Source organism: Xenopus laevis, chromosome 6L (genome assembly GCF_017654675.1).
Source record: "Xenopus laevis strain J_2021 chromosome 6L, Xenopus_laevis_v10.1, whole genome shotgun sequence".
Taxonomy (NCBI): Eukaryota; Metazoa; Chordata; class Amphibia; order Anura; family Pipidae; genus Xenopus; species Xenopus laevis.
In genome coordinates this window covers 36,856,426-36,869,869 of record NC_054381.1, presented here as the reverse complement: position 1 = coordinate 36,869,869, position 13,444 = coordinate 36,856,426, and the positions used below count along the sequence as shown (strand labels likewise).

The following is a 13,444-nucleotide window of genomic DNA, read 5'->3' as shown; positions in this document are numbered from 1 at the left end:
TGTGATATTAACGGCACATTGACAAACTGAACGTTGCTTTCCTTTTTTTTTATTATGTGAAGTAGTGCTTCAGCTTTAAAGCTACATGCATGCCTATACAAGAACATGCTTAAAAAATAAAATATGAAAAGTGAACTGTTACTGTAGTTAAAAATTATCATACAGGTTACGGTATCTCCCATTCAAAAAACATTTATCAAGAATTATTCCAAATTATCTAAATTACGAGAAGGCGATCTCCCATAAAGTACATTTTAAGCAAATGATTAAAATTTTTTAAAATGATTTCCTTTTTCTCTGTAATAATAAAACAGTGCCTTGTGCTTGATCCTAACTAAGATGCATGAATCTATATTGGTGGCACTTAAATACTTTTGGGTTTATTTCATGTTTAAATGATTTTTAGTAGACAAAAAGGCATGGAAATCTGTTATGTAAAGAAAAACTCCAAGTCCCAAGTACTCTGGATAATAGATTCTACACCTTTATTTAGACCTGGTGTTGCCTTATATTGATGAACATACTGATGCATTACTGGCCCACAAGACAGGCCCGGAGTAGTGATGGGCGAATAAATTCGCCTAGCACGAATTTCAGCGTTTCGTTGGCGATGAATAAATTAGGAAATATGTTGTGAAAAATTGCCGGCAAAAGTTCGCCGGCAAAAATTCGCCAGCGTCAATTTCCGATTTTCACGTTTTTTTTCGTGAAAACTTTCAAAATGCTAGATTTTTTGTGTGAAAAGGTTATAATTGCTACATTTTTTCGTGAGAACGTTTGATTTGCTCTATTTTTTCATGAAAACATTCGAATATCACCAATTTTTCATGAACTTTCCGATTTCACTATTTTCCGATGTTTTCGGTGAAGCTAAAAGGGAGAGATTCGCCCATCACTAGTGGAGAGGCCACCAAGGCCCAGGCCTAGGGTGGCAGGATTTTAGGGGGGCGGCATGCTGCCCAACCACACCCACAATAACAGATATGATCATTTTTTTAAATTTCGTGTGCGACAATCACCATTGCTAGGCCCCGATGATGAAAATTTTAAAAGGGAAGGGACGGGGCAACGAACGACAACGGACCTAGGGGCACCTGCTATGTAAATCCGGCCTTGACACAAGATACTGATGGTTTTGCGGGGTTGTTTAAAAGTGCCTTAAAACAGCAATATGGATAAATACAGGGAACAAAAGCATTGTGGACTCTCTTTACACTTGAATGTATAATGCGCTTGCTTACTTTGCACTGGCAATGCTAATCCTGCATCTGAAGGCATCTCTATAAATCTCTGTATATATCTATCATTGAGAGTCTCTACATAAGGTCCATCGAATGGCCAAAGTGTCCAGTTTACTCTAAATGTAGAAGTGTTTACAGTAATGGCTTTATAGACTATGCTTAATCCTGACAATATGATCAGAAACTTGCTTATATGGGTTGCGGGAAGTCATACAGCAGATGGCTCTTCTGGAGAAGCCTACAAAATATCACAGACAATGAGTAAACTCTCTTCAAAAATCTTTAAAACAAAGTCCTCCTAAAAGACACTTTGTGACCTGACCTTGGCTATCGATGCATTTGTTATTGTGGATTGCTAATTTTAATACAGATAAAAGGCAATTCTGATATTTTTGACATTTATAAACACAGTAAGAATGTATCCTGGACAGAATGAGAACAGAATCGAAAAACCACACTAGCACACGAGACTTGTATCTGCAGGGAAAGCCCTTGCGAAAGTTTTTACTGCGGTGGTGCAATGTTTCGGGGCTCCACCCCTTTGTCAAGCATACTACACACAGGTGTGGATGAACATTATAAAGGCAAACCAATTAGTGAGTAATTATACAAAAATGAGAGAAAAATGTGAAGAATATCAATTTCAATACAAAAATTACCAAAGATACAAAAGATAAATCAGCATCAAAGAGAAGTTTTTTTTAAAAATACTCTGGTTCTTTCGCAAATATTGTACTTGGGTGTCAATATAAATAAACAAAAAATAGTACTTTTGAGTCAGAATGAGAACAGTACATCCTAACTGCTAAGGGTATACTGATCCTAAAAAATAATATTTACTAAAACTTGCCTACTCCATCTGACATTGAGTTATTAGTCCAGTAATTGCAACAATTTTCATTGCATGGTATCTTGCACAAGGCTTCGACAAGAACACACTTAACATACTTCTCATACCGTCTGCTACTACACTTGCTTGAATGCCCAGTTAAGTGTTGAATTACATTTCTTAAAGGGCCTCCTGGCTCAACATTCTCTAAAACTAATTTGGCTCCATCTGTTGGCATGTCCTTGTGTGCTCTGGGGCACGCCATAATTCCTTATGCTCTTTTGTGTTCTATGCTAGTGATGGGCGAATCTTAACTGTTTCAGTGAAAATACGCAAAGCAGCAAAAATTCACCGAAATGCATTGAAGTCTATGGGGCATATTTACCAAAGGGTGCAGTGGCTAACACTAGCGTCAATCCACTAGCATTACCGCCCACAGGGACATCACCAATTTACTAACGGGCGCAGGTGACAATTCACTAGCGAAAGAGACTGGCGCTAGTGGTCATTCACACTCCTTCACCAGGCGACAATTCACTCTGGCGAATGAACGTTACTCAGCAAATTCACTAAAGTGCAGATTTTACTGAACGTTACATCCTTCGCCACCTTTGCCACCTCAGACCAGGCGAAGTGTTTTAAAGTCACTAGATCTTCCTCAATCTTCTGTCACTTACATTATATTCTGTGATCCGAAAATGCATCCAAAAAATGCTGGCGTCTTTTCCTTTTTTCAGCCTAATTGCCTGCAAAAGACCTAATTTGAATTTTTTTTGAGTAACTGGGTTCCCCCATACATTTGCAAACATATGGAACATTAATAGTGATGGGCAAATTTGCGCCGTTTCGCTTCGCCTAAAAATTCGCAAATTCAGGAAAAGGCGGCGACGTCTCGTTTTTGACGCCGGCGCCCGTTTTTGACTCTGGCACCCGTTTTTGGCGCCGGCGCCCGTTTTTGCCGCGAATTTTCACGGGTGTTTCGCGAATTTATTCGCTGGCGGCGAAACGCGCAAATTCGCCGCGAATTTGCGCCTGACGAATAAATTCGCCCATCACTAAACATTAATTTTACAGTGGGCTCATGTGTAGGGCATTAGAATAACTCTATTGTCTTTATTAAAGTTCCCTGTCAGAACAAAAGGGCAAATAATTAAAAGCTACAGAAAATAAATAACAAATTAAAAAGTTGCTTAGAACTGACCATAGTTAACATAAAGGTGAAGCACCCCTTTAAGACATGATAAACATTTGTGTGTGCAAAAGAAAAAAGGTGTGGTACACTCAGGGACCAATGCATATCCCATTTTTGCACTATTATGTACACTCATAGATTCTGACACAGTACCTGGATCTTTGCCAAGTTAGATTTCTGCCTTCATACTTATCAGTCAAAGTAACAACCAAACAATAAATGATTCATGAAAGGCATGAGGTCCATTGGACAGTAGCTGGCAATACTAGACAGGCAAGACTATCTCTGTGTTTGTTTACACAATCCATGAGGACCTTCAAGATTTTTTGATTCTCTAGTTTTTTTTCACTTGCCTTACCTCATACGTAAATCAATTTTTATACCCATATTAAATACTCAAGGAGCTCTCACGGTGTGAATTTATATGCTTGTGAAACTAAATCTAAGGGGCAGATTCACTAAGGGGCAAAGTGGCTGTCGCTAGCGACAATTTGCCAGAAATCTCATCTGCGGAGACATTACGATTCACTAACAGGCATAGAAGACATGAGACTGTCACTAGCATTTGTTCGCACCCCATCGGCAGGCGACTTTTCACTCTGGTGAACGGTTGTTACTCCACAAATTCACTAAGATGTAAGTTTACTTTACACCTCAGACCAGGGGAACTGAAAAATCGAAGCTATATCTTCCTCAATCTTTTGTCAGTGACATCATATCCTGTATGCCGGAAATGCATTAAAGTTGTAAAAAATGCTGGCGACTTTTTCTTTTTTTAAACTGGGATTGCCTTCAAAAGTCCGAACTATTAAAGATTTATGTGTGAACCATTTTTTTAAACTAATTTGAGGGTTATGCCACATTTATTTAAGGGTGGGCTCATGTCGAGGGCATTAGAGGATCTCTTCTGTCTTTATTATGGCTCATTGGACATGTGTTTGAAAAAGTGACCACTTCAAGCATTTGCACAAACATTACTATTAAAGACGTCCATATGACTTTTAGGTACCCGCCCTATTCAAATTAACCTAAACACAAAAGTGCTAGAGAAGTTTCGCTGGGCAGAAATGAACGCTAGCGAAAAATCGATATGAAATGCTCGCCCAGCTGAAGTACCGCTAGCGAAAATTCACCAGAGTTAGGCTGCTGAGACACAACTTTGCATTTTAATGAATTAGCATAGTTGTAACGAATTGCGCCTGGTGAAGTGGCGCGGAGTGTGGCGAAGTTTGTTTCTGGACAAAATTCACCCTTTAGTGAATTTGCCCCTAGGGCTGTCATATATGTAGTCAGACAAACATTTCTGGAACCAATAGCTCATAGCAACCAATCAGGTTTAAGTGTTCATATACAATAATAAAAAAAAAAACCCAGCTAAAGGTTATTTCACCTGGGATCGCTTTGCTTGGGATACTAGCCCTTAGTTTAACTAGAACTGAATTTTGAGAATTATTTTTTACTTTTTAATCTTATCTATATGGTCCTGTGTTAGTCTTTTGTGTGTAGGCATATGATTTTATATTCTTTTGAGTCAACTTTTGGTAGCCCTGTTCCAGCAAAACAAATGTCATCTTACTGTTTATGGTATATTTATTTTAACATGTATGTTCCATAACATTATATAGTGGAACCTTAATACTGACCATTTTTACATTTATTTTGTAAAAAAAAAGAATGTAATGTGTTGTTTTTTTTTTTTGCAATATATATAACAAAGCTACTATAAAATAAGTTTTTTCCTTAAAATCAAAATCATGAAAATATTTTCCAGGCTGGTGTGGCATTAGCCTTTGGCAAGGGATTGTACCACTGAGCATAGACTACATAGACAGCGATATGGCTCATGCCTCATGGGATTTAGCCGCTAACTGATCAATATTAAAATGAGCCCAGATCAGATATGGGCTATAAATGTCTAAGCCTTTATCCCACATATGTGCCAAGTGGTTGTCAGTTAAGCACTGTCTATTTGCACCTTTACCTGAAATAGATTAAGTCTTGAAATTAATAAAATATCCTCTTTTTCTTTCTAGTTAATAAACAATCTTGGCCCTTTAGAATGGATTCTAAATACTCCAAGTCATCACAGAGTTCATCATGGTATGTCATAAATGTGCACTATTTTTTTTTTTGGCAGCACTTACTGGTTACTTGCAGAAGTGTCAGGCCCCTACTTTGTGTCAGTGCTTTTTCCATGCTAGAATTATCTGTCCTGCCTCTCCTATACTCAGAATCCTTCCACTGATACTGATACAAAACATCATTCCAGTCTACACTGTCTTTGGCTTCTTCTTGTAAGACGTAACCATTCATGTTCTTTTACTTAATAAGGAGTAAAATGTGCAATATGCCATATGCAACATTCTCTGCATATTTTCATGCATGTGCATTTTCCTTTTCAGTAGAATGCAGTTTTGTATCTAAATGTGACTGTAATCCAACCCCCTAATACTGATAATAGACCTAACAAGAGATGATTTGCTCACTGTTCCAGTAGCACTTTATATTTGAACTTACTGTAATTACAGAGAATTACATTAGTAGCAATTGGAATACTGCAGGTATCCCCTATATGACCTATGATTATTGCCCAATACTCTGCAGAATTTTTTTTAAAAAAATCCTGCATCAAGGGATACTGGCATGTCTAAAAACATATGAAGAGAGTTGCTAAATGGAGTCACATGTAGGCTACAGTACAGTTTAATGAATGAAGAAAAACATGCAGATTCAGTGAAGGTGGGCAGCTATCCTAACTCATGTACAGTATTTTTGTAAGTTTCTGGGAATTCATACTTAGATACCAGCTACCTATCAGACCAATACAGGCTAATGGTTGATTATGGAAATTGCTGCCACGCACTAAAAGTTGCTCTGCTACATCGATAAGCCCCTGTCACTATACAGGACATGGCATATGAAGATGATTCCCATTCACTATTAAATGGGGTGTGATTTTGTGCATTTACTGAGTGAAAATGCTCTTGTGAAATGCTAGAAATTGTCCAGTGTTTAATTAACCTGAAGAATAGGCCATTCTATAACTCTGGCCTGTGTGATATGTACGTGTTGTAAAAAAGGCAACACTGACATTTTCCAAACGAGTACATTTTTTTACACTTGGCTACAGATAGGGGTGAATTTCCATTTTGTGCACCTTAGGCCAGGATGCTGCAACCCTTCCAGCTATGCTTGCACCAAAAAGCCACTAACTATAATTGCACAATGGCCCCACAAATCTTGCTGCCCTAGACTAAGTTACAGTTTAATAAATATGTACGGCTTTACACAGCCATAAAATGGTGATGTTTGTTTTTTTTTTTTCTTCACCTGTTTTCACGCTGCTTTATAAATGTGCATATTTGTATTAATCATTGGGGACAATAGCACTCAGAAATGAGAAAACCCATTCTTGTACTTATGTTATAGACAAACTAATGTTTCCTGCATGAATGCTATATTATTATCAAGTATAAATTTTAATTTTACAGGCAGAAATCCATATTGCATTGATTCCAACTATGGTGGTACTCTTATCATTTGGGATAGGATGTTTGGTAAGTAATATAAATGAGATCAATGGCAGCTTTCTTATTTATAGATAGCTCATGCAGTAGTACAAGTTACCCCATGCTTAGACCAAGTGAAGGGTCTCTGCAGGCCCCCCTACAGTTAGGACACTGATCTCCAATCAGTGGTTCATGAGCAACATATTGCTCACCAACCCCTTGGATATTGCCTCCAGTGGCTTCAAAGAAGGTTCTTATTTTTGGATTTCTGGCTTGGAGGCAGGTTTAGTTGCCAGCTGCCAGCCCACATAGAGGAGATCAAATAGCTAATCACCCCCTGTAAATTATTGCATGCTTGTGATGGTCTCTAACTCATTTTACATTTGAATGTGGCTCACAATTAAAAAAAAATTGGGGACCTCTTATTTACATCCACAAATCTCACATACAAAAAAACCCCTTTATATAGAATTGCTGATGCTCATCAGGCAAAAATTTGATAATTCTAAATATGGTTATTTCTTTGCTCTTGTTGGGGTCAAACAAAACAAGAAATACAGATTTCCTGGATATAAAAACAAACCCATCATGCTATTCCTACTGAGGAGGTAAGGAGAGGTAACAAGACGAAAATAATGTATGTCATTTTATCCAGCTTGGTCATGGTCATACACAGTACATAAAGATGGAGTTGGAAATGTGTACTGTCTATGAGGTGCACATTGACCAAAAGGAGAGAAGCTCATTTAAGTTCCAGGGGTCGATTTAGAAAAGGACTCTATAGACCGTATTTTTGGAACAATAGCTTATAAGACATAAAATAGCTCATGTTGGAGACAGATATATGCTTATTTTATTTGAAGGTAAATTCAGACATTATGATGCCTTTGTATTGTGACACATGGTCACTTGACCAATACACAGTTGAACTATACTGGCCCACGGGGAATAGCAGGGCTTGAGATAGGAAGGTTGGAAAAGGACACTATAAGCAAGCCATCATTACACGTGGGTTCTTATTTATTATTTTACCTAGACAATGTCAAGACTGGGTCCAATTATATTCCATAATCAAGCCAAAGTCTCCCAAAGTTTAATTTTTTTCTTCCCAAAAATGTAAATCTTTAGGAATTAGACTTTAGGACTGCTTTTTGGTCAATGTTATATCAGAGTTTGACTAAAGAATATAACTTTTGTTCTAATTAGACACACAAAGTAGGAATGGCTGGCCGACCCAAAAGCCATAGTCTCACATTAGAACACCCACAGCTTTTTACCATTCAGCTAGAACCAGTTTCTAGAACCTGAAACAGGTCTTATGCAGCTACAGATAGAAATAATTTTAAGGAATTAAAAATGGGAAAGTGGTTAAGGAGTCGATTTCCCCTCTCCTTCTTTGGCTAAATGTGTGCATTGATTATGGAATATAATCGCTCCCAGCCTTGACATAGTCTGAGTAAAATAATAAATAAGCACCCTTTTATTTACCCATTTACAAAACCAACCAAAAATGTGTTGAAACTGACCACCTAGAATATGAAATTTATTGTACTCCATCTGGAATCCAATTTGCAATTACAGCCAAGGCACACATTGTATTTCAGCTGTAATTGTACAAATGGTGCCAAAATTGCCTCTGCTGTGGCTTTTTTGGAAGAGACACATGCTGCTATTAACAGCAATCTGATTAAAAGGTAATAGGCCGTTAAAAGGGGAAAAATATATATTTAAAGGCAAATGTCATGTAAAATTAACTTATATTATAAAAAATTTAACTAAATATTAATATTTATGTGTATAATGACTAGTATTTGTGTGTTTACTGTATGGGAAGTGTCTGTTAGAGAAGAAGGCACATTCTTATTCCATCTTATTCAGTTACTTCTCTCTTACAGTATTGGCTAAATGTTACCCCAGTTCAATTTTAATTAAAAAAAAAATGCAAAACTGACAGATGCCTGCCCATGCAGTGACTACACTACTATAGAATGGAATGCCTAATATATATATAGTTCTTTGCCAATAATCAATATCGGCCAATACTTATAATGCCATGCAAGATCAATAGGATCACTTCTGTACAATGCATAATACAGTGCATTTTCCTTCTTCAATAGGTGCTAGAAGATATAATATTTTTGTCTTAATTTAAACCGTTCAAACTTCTGGATTTTACTTACACTATTAAAGCAGAATAATCCAGGCTGCAGTTTCTCTTAAAAATATGAAAGAAATATTGTACCCCTGGCTGCTCTGTGCATTTATATAGTTATGGTTACTGTAAATACCCATATATTTCACAACAGCAAGCAGATTACTTGGCTGCCAGGATGAAGAGAGAAAAAAATAGATTCTTAAGGGCTCATTTACTGAAAGGGATAAGCGGCAATGTGCAAAAAACCGGCACAAAATAACATGCTTCTGCCCATAATGCGCCTCCTTTTTTTGAGTCAACTCAGTGCACTTTTTTACTTTATCACGTGCCACTTTTGACACCCATACAGGAGGCACAAAGGCTCACTGACCTTAAAGGGATGTCTTATATATGCTTCATTCTAAAGGCACTAAAATATCATCTATAGGTGAAAATCACATACTATTTCAACTACAGTTCTAAACCCTTGTTAAAAAAATATCTTGTTATTTCAGTTTCAACTCAACCGTGATATAGTGTATAAAACAATTTCTACATATGATTTCTCCTGTTATATAATCCTTTTCTAATTTACTGGACGATAGTTAAACATCTTAAATACCTCTTGAAAGAAATTCAATGCTTAGTCGTTTTATATTATACTGTTAAACTCTCCGGAGCAATAAACTGCCTAGCATAGCAACATTCTTTTGGCAGCTTAATATTTAATAACAGAATTTTAATTTTGCCCAGTTAAAAGTAGCACATAGTGTAATTACGTGCTATTAAGTTGCAATTTAATGCAAGACTCCTGTGCAGTTATATGATTACTCATGCAAGGGCTAATCAATTTACAGAACACAAACACCAGCCATTTGTGAAGTACTGGGATTCTGATACTTGGCATTACCGTGTCTAGAGCTTGAGAATTTCCCTCTGGCTCCTGACTGACTGAGCTGCAATCAGCGAGCTGAAATTATATATACAAGTGATAGATTACTTTATCCTATAAATATATTTGAAAGTCACTATTTATACCTTTTTGTTTATGTAACAACACTCGCACAGGGCAAATAAAAGTTCAGTAAATGAGTTCGTACAGTTCGATAAATGACTTTGAGTGGAAAATTAATTACTAAAATTAAGAGTATGCCATCAGGGAGCTTTTGAGCTGTTTTAATGATTTATGTTTTCATTTTCTCTCTTAAAGGAACTTTTGTGCCAGAGAAAGAGAAAGTTTTGTACGGCCTAACACATCCAATAAACACATTTGAACCTTTTCAAGTCCAGGTACAGTAAACATGGCATTATTAAGTGTGGAGGGGTCCTCTTACTTGAGTCTGTTGATTGAGAGCAAACTTAAAGCGGATTTGTTTTGACATGAACAATGACTCTCACATTGGTATTCACTGATTAAGTGGAGGTAAAGTGGGTCATTGTTATCAAGAATAGAGGTTGTAAGTGTGAGGAAATACTGTGAGTGCCAAAGTTTATGAATTTGTTTCCACCAATGCTCTGTCCCAGTTTCATGCTTGTTATTCTCCCACAGAGGGCAACATCATTATACCTACGGGTTTAGCTCTGTGAGGGTCCAATGTTGGGGCAAAGCCAAAGTGCATTAACAGTTTTCCTGGAATTCATGTCAACATTTTATTTTCCCTAAGAAACCTGGATAGACATTGCATGAGTTTCTCATGTTTTGAGCAGTTCTTGATAGCAGCTAATGGAGAAATAGAGGCACTATCCAGTCATGCTTTATTGCTCATATCCCCATAAGTATACAGAAACATATTTTCATGAAGAATGTATTATCTCTTACAAAAAAAAACATTAGTATGAAGTGATGATCTGCCATGTTAACTGTTTTTAATGTGACAGTAACACCCCCTTGCAAATTAGATGATCACAAATCATTGCACAAAATAATTATATTCGATGTTTTGCGTACCTCGTGAAAATAAGTATTTAGTACATCTTGATTGCCTTCCCAAATTCTCATTTACTTCTCGCATGTCAATTCATCACCCTCCCTGTTGATTTCATCCTAGATTTGGCTGGAATACTAATGCCTTGCCTTGTAAACTGCCTCATTTACTTTGGGGAATTTGATAAATTACATTTCATGTTGGCTTTCTACACATGGTTCCATATGTTTGATGTTTATAAACATTAATAGAGATCTCTTACTAGAGAAAAGACACAGTGTTTGCATGAGCAGCAGTAAGATGTAACATTACGTGTCTTTCCTTAGATACAGCACTGTGTCTACATTTGGAACACTTTCTGGGCGACCCCTGGATTCTCCAATAAATTGTCTGTTATATTTAAAGGGCCAGGGTGGGGACCTGGAAAACCTCGACTTGGCCTCCCTGAAGAAATTCCAAAGGTACAGTTAACAATTTAAATCTTCATGAGGTCAAATAAAATGGTGCAGGTTTATGAACAATTTAAATACAGAGAATTAAAATAGATGACATACAGTGCCATCAGAAAAGGTGCAACTTGAGAGTTCAAACTGGGGTATACAAATGCCTCACCATTTCTCATTGACCATGTATTACTGGAACAGTAAAGACACAATGCCACAGGGAAACATGTTTATTCCCAAATGCGTTAGTTAATTCGAACGTTTTCACTAAAAAAAACGAACAATTCGAACATTTTCACTAAAATCGAGCAATTGGAAAGTTTTCACTTAAAAAATGGAGCAATTCATACGTTTTCACTAAAAGATCGAACAATTTGACCGTTCTCATGGAAATATCGAGCAATTCAAACGTTTTCACGGAAAAAATTGAAATTTTCACCGCTGAATTTTCACGGGAGATTCGAGAATTTATTTGCCGCCAGCGAAACGTGGAAATTTGGTGCAAATTCGTGCCAGACAAATTTATTCGCCCATCACTAGAGCCAATATTTACATTCTTACATTCCCAAATCTTGTGACTGATAAGCTCTGATAAGCTTCATTATCTCTTTACTGCTGCACTGCAAGTTGTAAGAATGTCAGAATATCATGCAAATAGAGGCATACAGTATACTATATGGTCAGCCTATTAGATAATTGGGAGGTAACAAAATAGCAGCTCTTCTGCACACCTCTGTGAATGATACAGCTGCCTGAATTAAAAGGAGCTCCATGTTTCTATTGCCAATTGCAAATGTAGCATATGCTCTTCAGCTGTTTTTCTGCTGCTCCTCCACTGTTCAATGTTGCACCCCTATATACTACTAGTGATAGGCAAATTTATTCGGCAGATGCAAATTTGCAGAGAATAAATTCGCGAAACGGCAGCGGAAATTCGGCGGCGTCCAAAAAAAATGGCCGCCGGCGTAAAAAAAAAAAACGACGCTGGCGTCAAAAAAATGGACGCCGGCATAAAAGACGGACGCCGGCGCCGTTTCGCAAATTTTTTGCAAATTTTTTTGCCTGAATTTTAGCTGAGGTAATGTATCCGGGTGCAGGCACATCAAGCATCGCTATATCTGGCACTAGCCTAAGCTGCTACCACTGCCCTGGTTTGGAGAAAGACTAGTAATACACGTAATTTGCTGCCTACAATAATATAGCCCAGTGAATTGCACAGATATAGTAGGGTTGACAACCCATTGAGTTTTAAAATTCTTTGCCATTAAAAAAAAAAATAGGCAAAAAATAGGTTAGATCTATATATTCCTTGCTGGAGATCACATTTCTATGGCAGGAAAACAACAATCAACACCCCCCAAAAAGACATCTTTCATTGTATATACTAATATATAGCAGTTACAGTAAATTTGTATTTATATTAACATATTTCTGAAATGTTGAAAATAAACAAAATGCATGAATCACCATTATCATTTTTAACTTTTAGATCACCGGTGAAGAGAAACCTTACAACCCCAAGTCATCAATATATATTCAGTGCTATGCAATGATTCATTTTCTGCTCTTGCTTGCTGTCTATGTGCATATGTTTGAAGCCAAAACGGTAAGTACTAATTTGATTTGTGTAATACGTGAACTTTGCAAGTCAGTTTGACCCTTACTCCAAGTCTTTGGAATTTAAATTATGTGGGTGACCTGCTGTATTTGTAAGGACATTTCCTTTGATAACTCTTCATCATATTATTCCCCAAAGATAATCCCCTTATAAGACTTTCTCTTTTTTGCTTCATTCACAAATGAATAATGTACAATTTATTTATAATTTGCTTAGTGCTGGATGACCCTCTGAAAGTGACATAGTCTGGCAGGTTTAAAATATATGCTTTGCTAAAATATGTAGATTTACAACATAATCTTAATCTTACTCCTTACACTGGAGGAATGTACAATGCACCTGCAACTGCAAAATAGATGGTTCATTAAATCACTATGTTGGCGGGAATTTAACAACATCACAGATAAAGTAACATTATCTATTTTATTATGTATGACAGTCATCTGTTTGTGGCTGCTTACTTTGGTTGATATCTTCATCTCTCCAAGTCAGTCCAGAGTCTCAGCAAAAAAATAGTTAACATTAATTTACTGTACTTCTGTGAAAAACATTT

General features: G+C 36.9%; 1 protein-coding gene across 1 annotated transcript in view; it reads left to right on the top strand.

Annotated features, from left to right (window-relative positions):
* The window catches only part of agmo.L (alkylglycerol monooxygenase L homeolog), a 156,283-nt gene that overhangs the window by 100,778 nt on the left and 42,061 nt on the right, over positions 1-13,444 (top strand). The window contains exons 6-10 of the mRNA XM_018267345.2: positions 5,296-5,362; positions 6,754-6,819; positions 10,116-10,195; positions 11,157-11,291; positions 12,763-12,879. Of these exons, the coding sequence (XP_018122834.1) occupies positions 5,296-5,362; positions 6,754-6,819; positions 10,116-10,195; positions 11,157-11,291; positions 12,763-12,879 (465 nt within the window). The remainder of the gene's footprint in view (positions 1-5,295; positions 5,363-6,753; positions 6,820-10,115; positions 10,196-11,156; positions 11,292-12,762; positions 12,880-13,444) is intronic.